The sequence below is a fragment of the Moschus berezovskii genome, chromosome 13 (assembly GCF_049115385.1).
Source record: "Moschus berezovskii isolate FMDL1 chromosome 13, NW_MosBer_1.0, whole genome shotgun sequence".
In the NCBI taxonomy this organism is placed as follows: Eukaryota; Metazoa; Chordata; class Mammalia; order Artiodactyla; family Moschidae; genus Moschus; species Moschus berezovskii.
Window position 1 is genome coordinate 14,240,697 of NC_142472.1, and position 19,438 is coordinate 14,260,134.

Here is a 19,438-nt window from a genome sequence, read left to right on the forward strand (position 1 = left end):
TATTCTGGCCTGGAGAATTCTATTGATTATAGTCCATGAAGTCGCAAAGAGTCGGACACAACTGAGCAACTTTCACTTACTTAAATCTTTTTACGGGATAGGGGTAGGGAAATTAAAACAATTAAAGGCAGTTCATTTCAATTTTTTAAAGGTAAATTCTAATATAAACTCTGCTGCTGCTGCTGCTAAGTCACTTCAGTCGTGTCCGATTCTGTGCGACCCCATAGACGGCAGCCCACCAGGCTCCGCCATCCCTGGGATTCTCCAGGCAAGAACACTGGAGTGGGTTGCCATTTCCTTCTCCAACATACCTCCACATAAACATTTACAGTTCCTAGTATAAAGTTTAAAAGACTGTGCATCACATGTAGAAATGTGTGTACAGAAAGCATGTTAAAATGACACTAAAGAATGAACTAGGGATCGAGTAAAAATGGTGAAAATGCTGTGTGTGAACTCTATAACCATCCAGTCTATTACAGCTAGTAAAATTAATTTCAAAGGCAAGCTGATGGATTTATCTATGTGCTCACCACACGTAAAGGAAGCAGTCTTCCAATTATCAAGAAGATTTCAAACATCTCCCATTTAATTTTCTCAAAGGGACAATCAGATCAATGTACTCAGTAGAGGATTTCAGATTGCTGGAGGAAGAAAGAAATTAGGATATGAGATAAACCATTAGTCACAGTACTTTCCTTATCCAGTCATGAGAGTGTCTAACAGGAAAGATGTAACACAGAAGGAAATTAAGAAATAAAAAAATCATCCTGAATACTTTCAGAATATCTATTTCACTTAATTTGCACAACAAACCTAGAAAGTAAACATCTTTCATACTTTGATAACCGAGGAATCTAAGGCTCAGAGAAGTCACTGAAGCTGTCTGAAGACGCATGCTAACTGTCAGAACGGGACTCAATCCCAAAGCCTAGCTTTATTTGCAGCACAGCTCAGACACCTTTCCACCACATAAACCAGGCTAAGCTCTCTCTCCGCAGTTGCTCAGCCTTGCATGCTTCACTCACCCTACACATCATTTGATGGAACATTTTAACCACAATCTGTTCCAATCTCACAGGTAGACCCTGAGGTCTAGTGGGAGCCAAGAGTACACTTGCAAAGTTCTTTGAACTATTTATTCCAGATGCCTCGGGCCACACATTTTACAGAGAGCCACTGCAGTTTCCTGCTTCAACAGTGCTTGCCAGAGGCTGGGCTGAACCAGCACTGCCATACCTCCCCGGGACACCCTGAAGGGTGCCTCGGCCACCTGCCGTGACGACCGAATGCCCCTCGCAGGTGTGCTGGAGCAACCACCAGGACTCCAGGGCCGCCATCAACTGCCAGATCCACCTGGAGCTCCTTGCCTCCTGCATCTCCCTGGCCGTGTCTTGCCACTTTGATCCTGACGGTGTGGCTGTGAAGGATATGCCAAATGTCTTCTTCAGCAGTCTCATGAGGACAGAGAATATGCTGAGACACTGATGAAGCCACAAACCAACAAGGCGGCTGAATCCCAAATTCTTCAGGGTATCAAGAAACTAAACCAGGAGGACTCGGAGAGCAAGCTGGCTGAACACAACAGAACATGTGTTACTCCTGAAAAACACCTACGGGAACTGCACAAACTGGTGACTGACTAAACAATACCGCTTGGGTGACTTCACCGAGACTCATTAGCTGAATGAGCAGATGAAATCCAAAGACCTGGGTGCCCACAACACTGGCGTGCATAAGACAGGGGCCTGCGAATCTGGCACGGCAGAGGATCTCTCTGACAAGCACACCCTGGGGGACAGCGACGCCGAGAGCCGAGCTTCAGGCTGGCCTCCCACAGCCACAGGGTCACTTTCCTGGTCACTGCAGCCGTGCACGCATGTTGGGGTTACCATGACCTGTTCTATAAGTTGGACCAAAACATCCACCTAGGATCTTTCATTTGCACTAGTCCTTCAAATAAAGCAACAAGGTGTCCCTCCAAAGAGTGATGTATACTGTCACCCCAGAGGTCGAGTTCCTCTCCAAACTAAGCGTCTCTTGCCTTCTATGACTGAAAGCGGTATCCAGCATTTCTCTGTGCCTTTTACCTAAAACTCAGATCCTTATTATGTTACTATCTTATCTAACATCACTTCCATCTAACAAGGTGATAAGTAAATACCACTTCCTCTATAAAAATTTCAGTCTTCCAGGGAGAATTACTATTCCCCCAGTGCACCTTGGTCACTTTTCCATAACAGAACTTGCCACAGTGTGTAAGTGGTGGCTGTGGAGCCCCCTTTCTCCCCAAAAGAGAGCACATGCCTCCTAACTGGGATATTTCCCCACCTTCCCCCAAGTCCAGCCCCCTGTTACAGTCAGAGAAATCCTCCCAAAATGTATTCCTAATAACAATTCTGCAGTGTTTGCACAGCACTGGCGAGATTCAGTCCAAGTCCCTTCAGATCTAAAGGCAAACAGGACCCTGCATGATCAGGTCCCTCATCTGGGTCCAGCCTCATCACCCCTCACGCTCAAACAAATGCTAAAGAATCTGCCTGCAATGTGAGAGACCTAGGTTCGATCCCTGGGTCGGGAAGATCCCCTGGAGTAGGGAAAGGCAACCCACTCCAGTATTCTTGCCTGGAGAATCCCATGGACAGAGGAACCTGGTGGGCTACAGCCCATGGGGTCACAAAGAGTCCCACTGAGTGACTGACACACACAGCACAGGGAAGGGGCGAACCTCCCTAACATACCAGTTCTCATGCTCATCCCTTTAAACTTGCTGTTCCACAGAAACACCTTCCCCACTTCCCCCCGGGAAAGTTCCCTCCTCCATCAGGATTCTGCCCTCAAACGCCAGTTCCGCTGTGAAACCTTCCCTAACTACTTCAGTGAGAAGGCGGGGACAGTTCCTCCTACACTCCTACTTCACTTTGCATCCCTCCACTCACAAGCCCAGGACTTCACTCTGCAATCCCCCAGCCTCAAGAAGCTGACCTGCGCAGCTGGCCTGCCAAGTCCCAAACCTGACCAAAAGCAAGGCTGAGAGAAGGAACTGTCTTTTCTTCTTTATATACCACCAAGTCCAGTATATTGAGTGGGTACTCAATATTTACAGAATGAATGTAACTAAATTCCTTGTTTCTTAAATGTATTATAGTCCATCAATATAATAGAATCTAAGATACACAGTAACAATTATAAAAATCAAACCCACCAAGGATTCCTACAAATACTAATATGTTTCTTTAAAAATTGTAAATGTGGCTGCTTCTGCAGTATCTCAACTGTGTATTTTAAGCCATGGATAATTTTTATTCCTTTCCCACATCCTGGGAGCCAGTGACAATGAGAGAGGCCTCCTACTTCTGAGAGATAAGGCAACTAAACATCCTGCTGTCTCCTGAGCAGCATTAAACAAACAGGTTTCTCCACAGACAGGCATCAGCCAAAGGTCAGCAAAATATACAGCAAGGACAGAGGAAAAGGTGGAGCAGCCAAGTCTTTCACTGAGGTTATAACAGTATTAGGTTCTGTCATATTTTTACAGAGCAAAAATTAAACAATTTTAGGAAACAAAGTTGAAGGCTTAAAAAAGTATGATGTGCTGATAGTCACAATCAAGACTGGAATAACCAGACTGAAAAAGTCAAGAACAAAAGGTCAGAGACGCTAAGGCTCAAGCCAAGGCCAGGTGGCAGAAGGGAAGCAAGCCTGGGGGGCTGTTCAGGCTGGAGAACTTAAGAGTGTCAAGAAGGAAGAAAACTGTAAGATCATTCAAAAATCGAACACAAGGCGGGGGAAAAAGAACACAATGCGGGGGGAAAAAAAGTCCTGTCTGTAAAAGGTCCTATCTAAATCCAAGATCAAAGCAAGATGGGGCAGAGAAAGAAGTCTCAAGACAGAAACAAAATAGTGGAAGCTGGCTGTTCTCCAAAGAGCAGGAAGTTCATTATTTTCATGATTCCACAGTCGAGTAAGGACCAATGACAAAACAGTTTTAATGAAAATACAGAGCTGGAACCCCTAGACCTCGCAAGCATCTCTTTCCAATCACCCTAACCTAAAAACTGTTTTAGTATTCAAAGCCAAAAGTTCCTAGGTGGCACTAGTGGTAAAGAATCCACCTGCCAATACAGGAGACAGCAGAGACACGGGTTCGATCCCTGGGACAGGAAGATTCCCTGGAGGAGGGAAGATCCCCTGAGGAGGAAATGACAACCTGCTCCAGTATTCTGCAAACAGTCGGACACAACTGAGCACGTGCGTGCACACACAGCCAGACTTACAACTGAGCACGTGTGCGCGCGCACACACACAGCCAGACTTACAACTGAGCACGTGGGCACACACACAGCCAGACTTACAACTGAGCACGTGTGCGCGCGCACACACACAGCCAGACTTACAACTGAGCACGTGTGCGCGCGCACACACACAGCCAGACTTACAACTGAGCACGTGGGCACACACACAGCCAGACTTACAACTAAGCACATGCGCGCGGGCGCACACAGAGCCAGACTTACAACTGAGCACGTGCGCGCGCACACAGCCAGACTTACAACTGAGCACGTGTGCGCGCGCACACACACAGCCAGACTTACAACTGAGCACATGCGCACGGGCGCACACACGGCCAGACTTACAACTGAGCACATGCGCGCACACACAGCCAGACTTACAACTGAGCACGTGCGCGCGCACACACACAGCCAGACTTACAACTGAGCACGTGGGCACACACACAGCCAGACTTACAACTGAGCACGTGTGCGCGCGCACACACACAGCCAGACTTACAACTGAGCACGTGTGCGCGCGCACACACACTGCCAGACTTACAACTGAGCACGTGGGCACACACACAGCCAGACTTACAACTGAGCACGTGCGCGCACACACAGCCAGACTTACAACTGAGCACGTGCGCGCACACACACAGCCAGACTTACAACTGAGCACGTGCGCGCACACACAGCCAGACTTACAACTGAGCACGTGCGTGCACACACAGACTTAAAGGAAGACAAGGCTGAGTTATGTAGCAAGTACATATGAACTATCTCTGCACCAAAATCTTCCTGGGTAAACTAGGAAAATAAGATCTACTGTAACCACGTTTGCCCAGTTTCAATGGACTTTAGTCTTCGCTTCAGTTAAATGTGAAAGCATAAATGTTGTGATGGGTTTCCTTTTTCAATGCATTTTAACTTGGAAAATCAGTTTAGAAGGGTTCATATAAAAAAAAGAACAGTCAACCTCACTCATCCATTTTGAAAACATTTACTGCAAATCTACTTCATGTCAACACAGGTTAGGGATAGAGATAACAGCATTTTCCATAAAGCTTATATACTAGAGAGGCAGACTGACAAGAAATACAAATCAAGTAATTGAGGACAACATTAAGTTTTATGAAGAAAACACAAAAAGGCAAAAGGAGATTATTCACTGACCTAGAGCATGCTTCTTAAATGTCAGTGCTGAAATATGAACACTCATTTGGAAAGCTGTTCTCTGAAACCTTCAGAGTATAGAACAACAAGAATAAAAACACCTACATCAGAAATGAGCTGGGCATTTGGAAGTCAAGTTGATGGGGCAGGAGCCCAGTGAAGGAGATTAAGATGAAAAAAGATATAAGTCAATAGGAGTCAGATACGTAAGGCCTTGCAGGCTCTACTGTGTTGAGAATAGAAGATGAGGATATAGCAAGAGATACTACCAAGACTCTGAAGTTCTGCTCTCAAGAGAAACAATGATACTGTTCAGTAGCTAAAGCGACACTTAACATCAAAGCGCCGTTTAAGACGGAAACACTAAAGCACGCTGGCGTGCTGATGTCAGGGAGCCAGCAGAGGAAGAAAGTGATGATACAGGAGAAAAACAGTGACTGTAGAAGCAGTATTTTCAGATGGTGACAGGAAATGGAATCCAGGGCATAAGTATAAAATTGGATTTTGCCAAGAAGAGGGATTTTTTTTTTTTTTTTACTCACTAATGTTAAGAAAAGTAGCAGAATGGGTACAGATGCAGGTAGGCTACTAAATTCAGAGACAGAAAGAAGAAACTGCCCTGTGATGGCTTTCATTTTCTCAATAAAGACAAATTCTAAAACAGCAGTCCCCAACCTTTTTAGCACCAGGGACAAGTTTCCTAGAAGACAATCTTTCCACGGATAAGGATGGGGAGGGGAGATAGTTTCAGGATGATTAATCACACCACATTTATTGTGTACTTTATTTCTATTATCATTACATCAGCTTCACTTCAGATCAACAGGCATGAGATCTGGAGGTTGGGGACACCTGGTTACAAAGAATGAGGAAGAGGGACTTTCCTGGTGGTCCAGTGGCTAAGACTCTGAGTTCCCAACGCAGGGGATCTGGGTTTGATCCCTGGTCAGGGAACTAGATCTGACAGGCCACAGCTAAGATCTTGTGCAGCCAGAAATAAAGAATGAGGAAGATAAGAAAGGAGGATTTCAATTAGAGATTTAAAGAAAGAAGAAAAGGTTTGAGACACTGACTTTCAAGAACAGACACACTAGGGAATTGTTGGAATGTTAGCAGTACTGAGGATGCATTGGAAATAGAGACTATATGCTTAAAATGAGACCTGTCAGGTTATCTTCATTTTTCTCCATCCATGATCAGTTCTGAGCTTCAACAAACCAGTTGTCCAGGTTGAATTTAAATCAAATTTTGCCAAGTGAATAAAACCAAAGATTACATGGACAAGAAAATTAAAGGGTGCTTCCAATGGACTACAAGATGGATCATGAAATCCACATTGAGCAAGTAGCAGAACACAGATGCTTCACAAAACATGTGTAATATCCCCAAGTTGTCTATAAATGCAAAGACGAAAACCAAGAGTTCTATACTGCATGTATCTCAGCTATAAAGAACACTATGGTGAAGCCTCTGCTAACTGATTAAATGAGTCTTCGTATTCTAGAACTCTGAATAACACAAACTCATCAGATTTTTAAAACTTATCTTCAAAAATTTAAAAAGCAGCATCCCAAAGATCTTGAAAAATCAATTCATAGCTGACATGATGTTTTTGTTCTTAAGAGCAGGTGACTGCGTTCCCATGATATTTCCATAGAAACAAAGATTAATAACTGAACAATAATCAAAGGAACACTATGGCAACAGAAATTAAATGTAACCACAATTCATTAACTTCATATGGGAAAGTAAAGCCTATTGACTATTGGCCTTTCCATCTCAGCACAACTCCCTGCATCCCACAGAAACTAAACTATCTCTGGGCACTTGCTCAGTAAGTGCTAACTAGACAAGTGAATTGGGACCTGGACACTACTGCTAAATAACAGCCTATATCGTTAAATGAATTTAAAATAATTTTCTAGAAGCTTTTTGATAGTCTGCTAGAATACTTAGTTTACAGGAGTTCCCCCTTATTCTCAGGGAATCCATTCCAAAATCCCCGTGGATATCAAAACCACGGATAGGACTGAACCCGATATATACATTTAGGGCTTCCCTGATAGCTCAGTCAGGAAAGAATCCGCCTGCAGTGCAGGAGACCCCGGTTCAATTACTGAGTCAGGAAGATCCCCTGGAGAAGGGATAGGCTATCCACTCCAGTATTCTTCGGCTTCCCTTGTGGTTCAGCTGGTAAAGAACCTGCCCACAGTGCGGGAGACCTGAGTTCAAGCCCTGGGTTGGGAAGATCCCCTGGAGAAGGGAAAGGCTACCCACTCCAGTATTCTGGCTTGGAGAATCCCATGGACTGTATAGTCCATGCGGTTGACACGAGTCAGATATGACTGAGTGGCTTTCACACACACACACTATATACACATTATATTTTCCTATTCATACGCACTCATGATAAGGTTGATTTATAAATTAGACACAGAGATCAACAATAGTAAAATAGAACAATTACAGCAATATACTGTAATAAAAGATGTGCATGTGGTGCCCTCTTCTCAAAATATCTTATTGTACAAATGGAACGCCTTTTCCATCTTACCTGAGCACTTGTCACAGACTGACCACAACTCCTGTAGTCTGAAGTGCGACAGTCAAACCAGCACAAGTTACTTTTTCCTTTTTCACAATTTTACAGATAGGACATTGAATCTAACCACAGTTCTCAGCAACCTAGCATACAGTTTTGTTGTTTTTTCTTTCCTTACTAAGACACATACTTTTTTCACTTAAAGGAAGCAGTTTACAGCTTCTCTTGGCATATCCAAACTTCCAAATTGTCAGCATCACTAGGTTTGCACTTTAGGGCCATTACTAAGTAAAAGAAGGGTTACCTGAACACAAGGCCTGCAACAGTGCTGATAATCCAGATGGCTACTAAGTGACAGGCTGGATACAGGGGACAAAGAGATGATTCATGGCCAGAGCAAGACCGCGTGAGATTTCATCATGCTATTCAGAAAGGTTTGCAATTTAAAACTTATGAATTGTTTATTTTTGGAATTTCCCATTTAACATTTTCACACCACAGTTTACCACAAGTAACCGAAACCAAGAAAAGAGAAACCACAGGTAAGGGGTAGGTGGTATATAAATTACTGAAAGTCCTTTGCTTTTGCTATTTTATTTATTATCTTCATATTTAAATAATGTCAAGAAAATCCTAGCGAGCACAGTTTGCATAAAAAGTATCACTATCTTTTGTAACTATTCTTTTCCCAGTGTCCAAAGTATATGGTTTTGTCAGGTCAGTTCAGTGAAATAAAGATAAATTGAGTTCAGAAAGAATGTTAAGGAAGAAAGAGATAAAAGAAGGTTTGGTTCCCAGGTTATGTTCCCACTTAAATAACCAAATAGAACACACCATTAGCAGAGAATTAAAATAGCTTCCTTATCTGTAATATAAGAATACTAAAGTAGATACTACAAAAGTTTTCCTTCTGCTCCAAAAATTCTATTCCTAAACTAGTGCTTCAGACTTCCTTCTTTAAAAGGCCTTTTTGAAAAGGGGAGCTAAAAGATTTAACCCTTCAATTCATGAGCCTATTAAATAATTTATTTCTCTGGATTACAATTAACAGAAAAGTCTAGGGAAAAAAATAAGTATTTTAAAATCAGACAAAACTAGGCCCCCCTAAGATAATTATTGGGGACACTCTGCAATACAACTCTGTTTCATATTCGCTCTCCTCACACCTGTTCTGTTTCTTCTGTCTCCAAGCCTCGGGGCCCATTAGTGGAATCACGCAGTCCTAAATGCCTCCAGAAAGACTTAGGTTAGAAAACTCAGACACACAACTTACTTGGGAAAACTGGAGCTAACAGCTTGCTGTCAGAGGTTCTTTCCTATCTTTATATCTCCATCAAACAAAATAGATACCTGATTTACACAACAGATACCTAATTTAACTCCACTGCATAATTCATTATACCAGTGATTCCTTTGTCGATATGCAAAATTTCAGGTCCCACCTAGACTTACTGAATCAAGGACTTTAGGAGTGATGCTCAGCACTTTGTTTAAAAAGGAAGGAATCCAGGTGACCACACACCTTGAGAACCACTGTATTAAAGATGTCAGGAAATCCTCCCTGTTCATTACCGATGGTGGCAAACAAACAAATAGAAAGGCTGAATTCTCTCAGCTGCCACTACTTACAAGCGCTTGGGCCCACAGGATACCCTCAGCCACTTAACTTCTGTCTCCAGTTCACAAGTAAGATGAACTTTAGATTCAAATAATGTGAGTTCAACTTATGTCTCTTAAGAGTTAACAGCTTTGTGACCTTATCCAACTTAAATTCTTGGAGCCTCAGTTTCCTCATCTGTAGAGTAGACACAACATCTTGTACCATGAATAGGAGATAGCTTACAGAAAGGTGCCCAGGAGAGTGCCAGGCACCATCAATAAGTTTAATAACTTTTTCCTTTTATCTCTACTACCTGGACCGAGTCCTGGCTACTCCAAACAGACAACACCCAAAAGAAGACAGCACTTTGGCACCCCTCTGTGAAATGTCACCAATGCGTTCCACATTGGGTGAATAGCTCTCAGGTGAGGTTTTCCTTCTGGAAAATACCACAAGATAGAAAGGAAGTGTTAAAGTCCTGCAGAATCATATACAGAACAGTGATTCTAAAAAGGCAGCCTATAAGCCAATGGAAAAGGCAAATCTTACAAAAGTGTATACCTGTGTAACTTAAAAAAATAACTCACGTTAAGCAGAACATAGGCAACTTTCTCTTCAAAGTGAAGTATCAGCCCATCAGTCAGTCGTGTCCAACTCTTTGCGACCCCATGGACTGTAGCCCACCAGGCTTCTCTGTCCATGGAATTCTCCAGGCCAGGACACTGGAGTGGGTTGCCATTCCCTTCTCCAGGGATCTTCCTGACCCAGGGATCGAACCCAGGTCTCCCGCACTACAGACGGATTCTTTACCATCTGAGCCACCAAGGAAGCCCAACTTTCTCTTACGTGGCCAAAATTAATTAATGCTAATTAGACATTAGTACTACACTTCATAGGGTAGAAGATATTTAACATTAAAACACGTAAAAGAAGTGGAATACATGACCTATATTAAATGTCATGGTCCAGGCATTCCAATCCCAATTCCAGGTATTTTTCTGGGGCAGCCTCACTGTCAAATTCTTTGTCCCAACGTTGCTATGCCACATATTCTGCTTTCTGCTTTAAACAAATATATATGGTCCGCAGGAACCCTCCCCCCCAACCAAAAAAAAGCTGCCATGAATGAGACCCAAAAATTGGAGAGTATTACTTTTTTTTGTAAGTTGATAATCTGGAGGGGATTTTACCAGTAACAATTCCTGCGTTCAGCTCCTCACTCCCTCTAATACGAAGTCCAATGTTAAACTAATTTGACCCCCGTGACTACTAGTCTGTTCACGGGGCTGGAAACAGTTGAATGCACGAGATAATTTCACTATACTCGGAATATTTCGCACGGTAACCATGCTTGGAGCATCAGATCAATGGGCACTCGCGGCTTTCATTCTTACTCCTGCCCGCTGACAACTAAGACGAGACAACCCTCAGTTTCCTGTTCTGTTAAGAGCTGCCAACATGCCGAACTGTAGGACTGAAGTGAAAAATAGAGTTCGCACCTTCTTAAAAGTGGATTCCCTACCCCGCCCCACCCCCCAGGGAACTCGTAAAAGGAAAAGTTGAGTGACACCAGACTATAAAGCCACAAACTTTTAGTGCCTTGACCGCCGGGAGCTTGAATTTCAGCAGCGGCTCCTTAACGCACCAGGCTAACAACTTCGAGACACAACCCAGAGCGGAGAGGGGTGACGGTTACTCACTTCTAACATCCAACACGACACTGTCCCCTCCACCTCCCGGAACTGCAAAGCCAAAGAAGCCTCCCTTCGGGCCACCTTTACAAGCCTCCTCCCAGCACCGCTGACCCGGAGCCCCCGGCGCCGATCGAGGGTCCCAAGCGAGGCCGGGACCGCACAGCCGCCCGGGTCTCCGCGCCCAGGACTCCCCAGAAGTCGCCGCCCCGCTTCCCGCCGACCCCACCGGCCCGGCTCCTCGGTCCACACCCGCGGCCCCGCGGCCCGCCGCTGCCCGCACCTCTCCCCGAGACAAACCCGGAACCGGGCGCCGGCCCCCGCGCTGGGGCGGGCTCAGGCCCAGGCCGGGCCGCGGAGTCCCCGGCTCCCGCCCCGGCCGCCCCGAGACGCCCGGCGGGGAAGCGCCGGGAGGCCCGGCCGCCCCGGCACCCGCAGCCCACCCGGAGCGCGCCCCTCCGGGCCGGGGCGGGACACGACTCACCTTCGTACTGCAGGTCCACCAGGACCAGCAGGAAGGGGAACACCGAGCCCAGCCGGCTGGTCACAGAGCCGGGGGCCACCATGTCCGAGGGCGCGGGCGCTGAGGAGGAGCAAAGCTGCGGGGCCCACCAGCCCCCCACCGCGGCGCTCAGGCTGCAGCTGCGGCCGCCCGCCCGCCGTCCGCTCTCGCTCGGGCCTAAGGCGGCTGGCGCCCAGAGGAGGGAGGAGGCGGCGGCGGCGGCGGCGGTGGGCGGGGCCCTGGCTGCGCCACGCCCCCAGCGCCGCCGCGGCCCAATCGCCTCCTTCCTGGCTGCGCTCCTACTGGGCTCGCCGGGATCGTGGTCGGCGCTGATAGGCCGCGGGGGCCGCCGCCCCGCCCCGTCTCTGATAGGATAACGTGGAAGCACGAGACGAGGCTGCGTCCGCCGGTGGCGGAGCTGTCAGGAGCTCCAAACCGCCGCGGCCGGCCCGAGGGGAGGCGGCCCGGGGAGGCTTGTGTGGCGGCCGCCGAGTCCGCATGCGCAGGCCGCCCAACTCTTTTTGGGTCGGCCCCCCGCGCGCGCCGGCTCGGCTAGGAGGTGAAGGCTGTCAGCAATCCGAGGTTTTCCGGTGTGTTGTTTGGAGAAGGAGGGAGGGAAAGCCGCCGCGTCCGGGATGAGAAGCCAGACCTGGGACCAGGAAGTCTGCGGGGCTGGATCGCGGAACAGGACGAGTCGCGGAGCCTGCTGCCCTCCCGCCGAGCGTCTCGGAACCAGTACGGACCGAACCGATCGGGAGAGCCTGGAGCGCCGTAAAGTAGGGTTAACCGATGGAGCCGGGAGCATTTCAGGAAGCTTTTCAGGCTCAATCAAGTACGTTCGGGTCCTAAAGCAGGTTAAGTGAGAATGGCATGGAAGCTTGGGACCCAACGCCAGACCGTCCAGCGTGTCCAGAAAAGAGCAATTCTGGAAGATTTTGTGCAAAAGAAACCTAGGAAGCACAGCAGCTAAGAGAGCAAAGGGCTGTTGAGAGTACAGCCGACGTCACCTATAAGGGGGAAGAAAAGAAAGAGCTGTTAGGACTGGATCTTGCATCTTGTGCTCTTCAGATGAAATTTGAGAGATATGAACAAGGTAAAGTTCAAGTCTGGGCGTTAAACTTGTTCACATCCACTTCCTCTGGCATCCCCAACACAACGCACACTATACACCAGTGATGCTTCCCCTTGGGTGAGACAGTAATGCCTTTCTGTGTTAAGCGTTGTCAAGTGTAAAGTTATTACTTTACCAGATTACATTTGCTTCCTTGGTGGTACTGAACACTTTAGAACTCATGAATGATAAATAGCATAGTGAATTCGTGATTTCCTAAAAAATACACTCAGAAGGCTAAAAAGCTTTCTAAGCTTTTATTCCAGAAGGGACTAATGCAAAGGAAATCGTTTGCAGAAAGGAAAAACAAGCCAAAAACACAATCCCTTAGTAGTTGCTGTGGAAAGCAATACAATATAATGTGAACAGGGGAGGATTCAAATGGTTCAGACGGTAAAGCGTCTGCCTGCAGTGCAGGAGACGCAGATTCGATCCCTGGGTTGGGGAGATCCCCTGGAGAAGGAAATGGCAACCCTCTCCAGTACTCTTGCCTGGAAAATTCTATGGACTGAGGACCCTGATGGGCTACAGTCCATGGAGTCACAAAGAGTCGGACACAACTGAGCAAATTCACTTAACACCTCTTAGCTAAAGCTATCTTCATCTGCAAAGTGGGTATGACACTGATAGTCTCAATGGTTTGTTCTGAGGTTTCATAAAGGGGGTACAAATTTTTCTAAATTATAAAGTATTATGTGGGCTTCCCAGGTGGGGCTCGTGGTAAAGATCCAACCTGCCAATTCAGGAGATGTAAGAGATGCTGGTTTGATCCCTAGGTAGGGGAAGATCGCCTGCAGGTGGGCATAGCAACCCACTCCAGTATTCTTGCCTGGAGAATCCCTTGGACAGAAGAGCCTGTCAGGCTAAGGTCCATAGGGTCGCAAAGAGTCGGACACAACTGAAGGGACTCAGCACACACACATGCAAACAAGTGTTATTCATACTTCTAACAAGAGTAAGATGAGACTCCTCTTTGGAATTTTGTTTGTGTTTTGTCCTTTCCAGTATAGGGCTTCCCTGGTGGCTCAGATAGTAAACAATCTGTCTGCAATGCAGGAGACCCGGGTTAAATCTCTGGGTTGGGAAGATCTAGAGAAGAGAATGGCTACCCACTCCAGTATTCTTGCCTGGAGAATCCCATGGACAGAGGAGCCTGGCAGGCTACAGTCCATGGGGTCGCAGAGAATCGGGCATGACTGAGCAACTAATGCCTTCACTTCACTTCTCCTTATCGACCATCACAAGGCAGTGTTAGTAAAAGAAAAAGAGCAGATGATTTTAGTGTCCACCAGTAGTTAGGGAAGACATCATCTGGATAAAGTACTGTGGCTAAGGCAGCTAACAAAATGTTGAACATAATGAGAAAAGAATTTTGTGAGCAAATAATTTGTTGTTGCTTAGTCACTCAGTCATGTCTGAATCTTTGCCATCCATGAACTGTATAGCCTGCCAGGCTCCTCTGTCCATGGAATTTTCCAAGCAAGAATACTGGAGCGGGTTGCCATTTCCTTCTCCAAGGGATCTTCCCAACTCAGGGTTGAACCCAAGTTTCCTGCATGGCAGGTAAATTCTTTACCACTGAGCCACCACGGGGAACCCAAACAAATAATACTATATCATGAATTATCACCAGAATGCTGCCTGTCTGTGATTTAGATCTTAAGGAAGAGCAGTGCTAAAGAAGTTCTAAGAATGGAAATTAAAAATGATTAAGGAGAGGATAGACCTTGTGCTGTAGATAATAAATAACAAGGGCCTTCAGAGTTGAGTGATTTTAAAAATTCACTGATCAACTTGCATGTCAGTGAAGCCTGAAGTCTTAAAACTAAGATTTACAAAGTATCCCATGGAAGAGAGAACTTTACAACAAAGAAAGGAAACATTATTTTAGATCGCATTAGTGTCCAGGGCTAAAATTATCTTCATGTATAAAATGCTTAGGAATGTTTTCTCCAGTGCTCATCTGGGCATGGTTTTCACCTGATCACCCCTGCCAATAAAATCAAAGTAATCCAGTGATTGTAGAGAAAATTATAAATATTGTTTGCATTTATCAACATTTATGCAGTCCTTTTTAAAATTAAACATAAACACCCTACTGTAATTAATAGCACCTATTCACTATGATAGTAAAAGATTTAAAATAATAGTAGAATGTTTAAATTGTGGTATATGCAAAACCACCAATATTATATAATTGTAATGTATAAAAATATATTGATTTGTGTTTACTGACCAGTAAAATAATACTGGCAAAGAGGAATGGACAGATCTAGAACACAGTTTCTGGAGGAAAAGAAGATAAGATTTGCTGATGGATTAGCTATGGGAGAAAGGAATGGTTTAAAAGCAAGTATGATACTTATAAGATCTTTTTGAACCAAATTAAAAACAGAATAGGCAGCATTGTAATTCACATAATGAATGATGTACTATACATCCTTCTACATTTATCTTTATGAACTTGAGCTTTCCTTTCTATCAAAGGGATTTCTAAACATGGGCTTACTTTGTCAAAGACTGCACATTTAATATTTAAGATATACTGTTAGGCTATTTTCCCTAAACGTCGGGGTAATTTGTATTCCCAACAACTATTTATGTCCCCACATACCATCACCAAATATAACTGATTTCCACAGTTTTTGCCAACCTGATGGTAAAACATTACCCCTCTAAGTTTACTATTTCTTTGCAGCAATTTGAAGACTCTGATCCAGCTTCGGTGTTCTCATGTAGAAATTTGGCTTTGAAGCCAGTCCTCTGTCTGTTTGACCACCTTCTTTTATGTTGTTAGTAGGCTTCTGGCCACATCAACCTGTCTCCTTCATCACATCATTTTCTCTCTTTATTGACCTCCTTCCTCTTATAAGGATCTTTGTAATTAATTATTTAGAATCCCTCTGGATAATCCAGGATATTCTCTGCCCACAACAGCCTCAATTTACTCACATGCGTGTAATCCCTTTTGCCATAAAATACAAAGTTGTTGGGGATTCAAAACGTAGATATCTTTAGGGGGGGAACACTATTCAACTTAATGTGATACTCCCTCCCCCTCTTGCCCCCCCACTTCAGGAGGTAGACCTGAACTCCGCTCTCCCTTAAATGTGGACTTACTAACTTTTAAAGACTAGGGTGGAGAAACACAAATACTACCTTGGCCAGGTGGTCAAAGTAAATATTACTAATGTGAGGCTATAGATATTCTGTATACTCCTGATTCGAGGTCATGGGCAGGGTACTTCACCTCTGTGATATTCCTTCCATTCTATAATCTAGTGTAAATATGAAAAAAAATCACCTAAAAGAAAATTGAAGGACAGTCTTTAAAATACCTGATCAGTACTCCTCAAAACTTACTAGACAGGATGATACTAAGGAGACATGATGACTAAAAGGTACTATCTTAAACCAGATCCAGAAATAGAAAATGGGTATTACTGGGAAAACTGCTGAAATCCACATAAAGTTTCAAGTGTAGTTAATAATAATGGATCATTATTAACTTCCATAATTTTGACAAATGTACCATGATTATATGTAATATGTTAGCAATAGGGGGAAATAAATGAGTGTTTAGGACCTCTCTGTAGTATCCTTGCAGCTTTATTCTAAAATTATTTCAGAAATAAAGTGTATTTGATTGTGAAGGACTACAGATCAATCCTGGGTGTTCATTGGAAGGACTGATGCTAAAGCTGAAACTGCAATACTTTGGCCACCTCATGCGACGAGTTGACTCACTGGAAAAGACTCTGATGCTGGGAAAGGTTGGGGGCAGGAGGAGAAGGGGACGACAGAGAATGAGATGGCTGGATGGCATCACCGACTCTGTGGACATGAGTTTGAGTGAACTCTGGGAGTTGGTGATGGAAAGGGAGGCCTGGCGTGCTGTGATTCATGGGGTTGCGGAGAGTCGGCCACGACTGAGTGACTGAACTGAACTGAACTGAACAGTATCAACAGTAATGAGCGATTGTATCCAATAAGTTTTTTTGGATCTAAACTTCCTTTTCCTTGAAGAAGAAATAGAATTAGCACTTCAGGGAGACAGTTTCTTAGTTGTCTAAAACCTGTTCCTCTCTTTGTTTTTTCCTATTTTCCCTCTTTACCCTTCACTTGGCAAATTGTTAATTACTTGATTTAAAATCTGTTACATATACACTCTAAGAATGTCCAGATAATCAAAATGTCTATAAGAAAAAGTTCATTAACTGTACTTTGTTTTTAAAATATGAACAGTTCAGTTCAGTTCAGTTCAGTCGTTCAGTCGTGTCCGACTCTCCGCGACCCCATGAATCACAGTACGCCAGGCCTCCCTGTCCATCACCAACTCCCAGAGTTCACCCAAACTCATGTCCACAGAGTCTGTGATGCTATCCAGTCATCTCATTCTCTGTCGTCCCCTTCTCCTCCCGCCCCCAACCCTTCCCAGCATCAGAGTCTTTTCCAGTGAGTCAACTCGTCGCATGAGGTGGCCAAAGTATTGCAGTTTCAGTTTTAGCATCAGTCCTTCCAATGAACATCCAGGATCGATCTCCCTTAGAATGGACTGGTTGGATCTCCTTGCGGTACAAGGGACTCTCAAGAGTCTTCTCCAACACCACAGTTCAAAAGCATCAATTCTTCGGTGATCAGCTTTCTTCACAGTCCAACTCTCATATCCATACATGACCACGGGAAAAACCATAGCCTTGACTAGACGGACCTTTGTTGGCAAAGTAATGTCTCTGCTTTTTAATATATTATCAAGGTTGGTCATAACTTTCCTTCCAAGGAGTAAGCGTCTTTTGTAAATGATAGCCTATGTTACAATAATTATAAAAATTTTTAAGCATGACAAGGATTCTTTAATATTTGGTTCTGGAATAGAAGGTTTAAAATTATATTTTTAGAGGTCCACATACTATTTCTGATAAATAGGTGAATCTTTCAACAATTGAGATGAGTTAATACTGACTTAAAGACAGCTTTTTGTCCACCAGCACATTCATTGCAGCATTATTTGTAATAGCCAAGACGTGGAAATCAGCAGGTGTCCATCAGCAGGTGATGACGTGTCCATCAGCAGGTGAATGGATGAATATAGTGTGTTTAGATACATATAACGGCAATGAACTAGTGTTCATCCATAAAAAAAAAGAAGGAAGTTCTGCCAGTTGAGGCAACATGAATGGAGCTTGAGGGCATTATGCTAGGTGAAATAAATCAAACAGAAAAAGACAAATACTGAATGATCTCACTTATATGTGGAAACAACAACAAAAATTTGAATTCATAGATAAAAGACTGGTGGTTGCCAGAGGTGTGGGTGGGGGAGGATTGTGAAATAGTGAAAGTGGTCAAAAGGTACAAATTTCCAGTTACAAGATAAAAAAATTCCTGTGAATGTAATGTATAGCAGGATGACTATGTTTAACAATACTGTATGGTATATTTGAAAGTTGCTAAGAGAGTAGATCTTAAAAGTTCTCATCATAAGGAAAAAATTGTAAATGCGTGGTGATTAAAGTTAACTAAACTTACTGTGGTAATCATTTTACAACATGTGTATTTCAAAACATTATGTTAAACACCTAAATAATACAATGCTATATGTCAATTATATCTCAACAAAAAAGCAGTTCTATTTCTTCTCCAGTTTTAATATATTTTATATATAATGAACATTTAAAAACTTAAAGCTTGTAAGTTTCTAAGTTAACTAAATGAAGTTATAATAACCAATGTCTTGAAAAAGACTTATGAAACTTCTATAGCATAAATCATAAGGGCTTAATGCTTATTTTCCAAATCCTTACATCTAAGTCCAAATATATACATAATTGCATTAAATGTACATGTTATAAAGAGTAATTAAAAGAGTGTCAAAATGGATAATTACAAAATAACATGGATCAACTATAAGCTGTCTACTGGAAAGGTAAAATTTCACACTGATCAACTAATTTCAACAAGGATGCCAAGATAATTCAATGGAGAAAAAGTAGTCACTTCAACAAATGATGCTGGGACAACTGGATATCTATTCAATATATTCAAAAGAGTGAAATTGGACCCTTTCCTTAGATCATATATGAAAAATAACTCAAATAGGGTCATAGACCTGAATGTAAAATCTAAAACTATAAAACCCTTGCAAGAAAACAGGAATAAATCTTCATAATCCTAAATTGAATAAAACCTTAGGTACAACACCAAAAGCATACAAGCAGAGAAGAGAAATTGGATTAAATGAATTTCACAAAAATTTAGAAATTTTGTACTTCAAAAGACAGCACTGGACTTCCCTGGTGTTCTAGTGGTTAAGAATCTACATGCCAATGCAGAGGGCATGGGTTCAATCCACAGTCCAGGAAGATTCCACATGCCCCAGGACAACCAAGCCCATGTGCCACAACCAGTGGGCTTGACCTCAAGAGACTGTGCTCTGCAATAAGAGAAGCTATTCAAGGGATAAGATCTGATAAATTGCCTGAAGAACTATGGACAGAAGTTCGTGACACTATACAGGAGGCAGTGATCAAGACCATGCCCAAGAA

General features: G+C 43.8%; 1 protein-coding gene across 1 annotated transcript in view; it reads right to left on the reverse strand.

Annotated features, from left to right (window-relative positions):
• DNAJC3 (DnaJ heat shock protein family (Hsp40) member C3) overlaps positions 1-11,999 on the reverse strand; it is a 56,291-nt gene extending 44,292 nt beyond the window's left edge. The window contains exon 1 of the mRNA XM_055426574.2: positions 11,765-11,999. Within this exon, the coding sequence (XP_055282549.1) occupies positions 11,765-11,846 (82 nt within the window). The 5' untranslated portion in view covers positions 11,847-11,999. The remainder of the gene's footprint in view (positions 1-11,764) is intronic.
• Between the last annotated feature and the right edge of the window lie 7,439 nt (positions 12,000-19,438).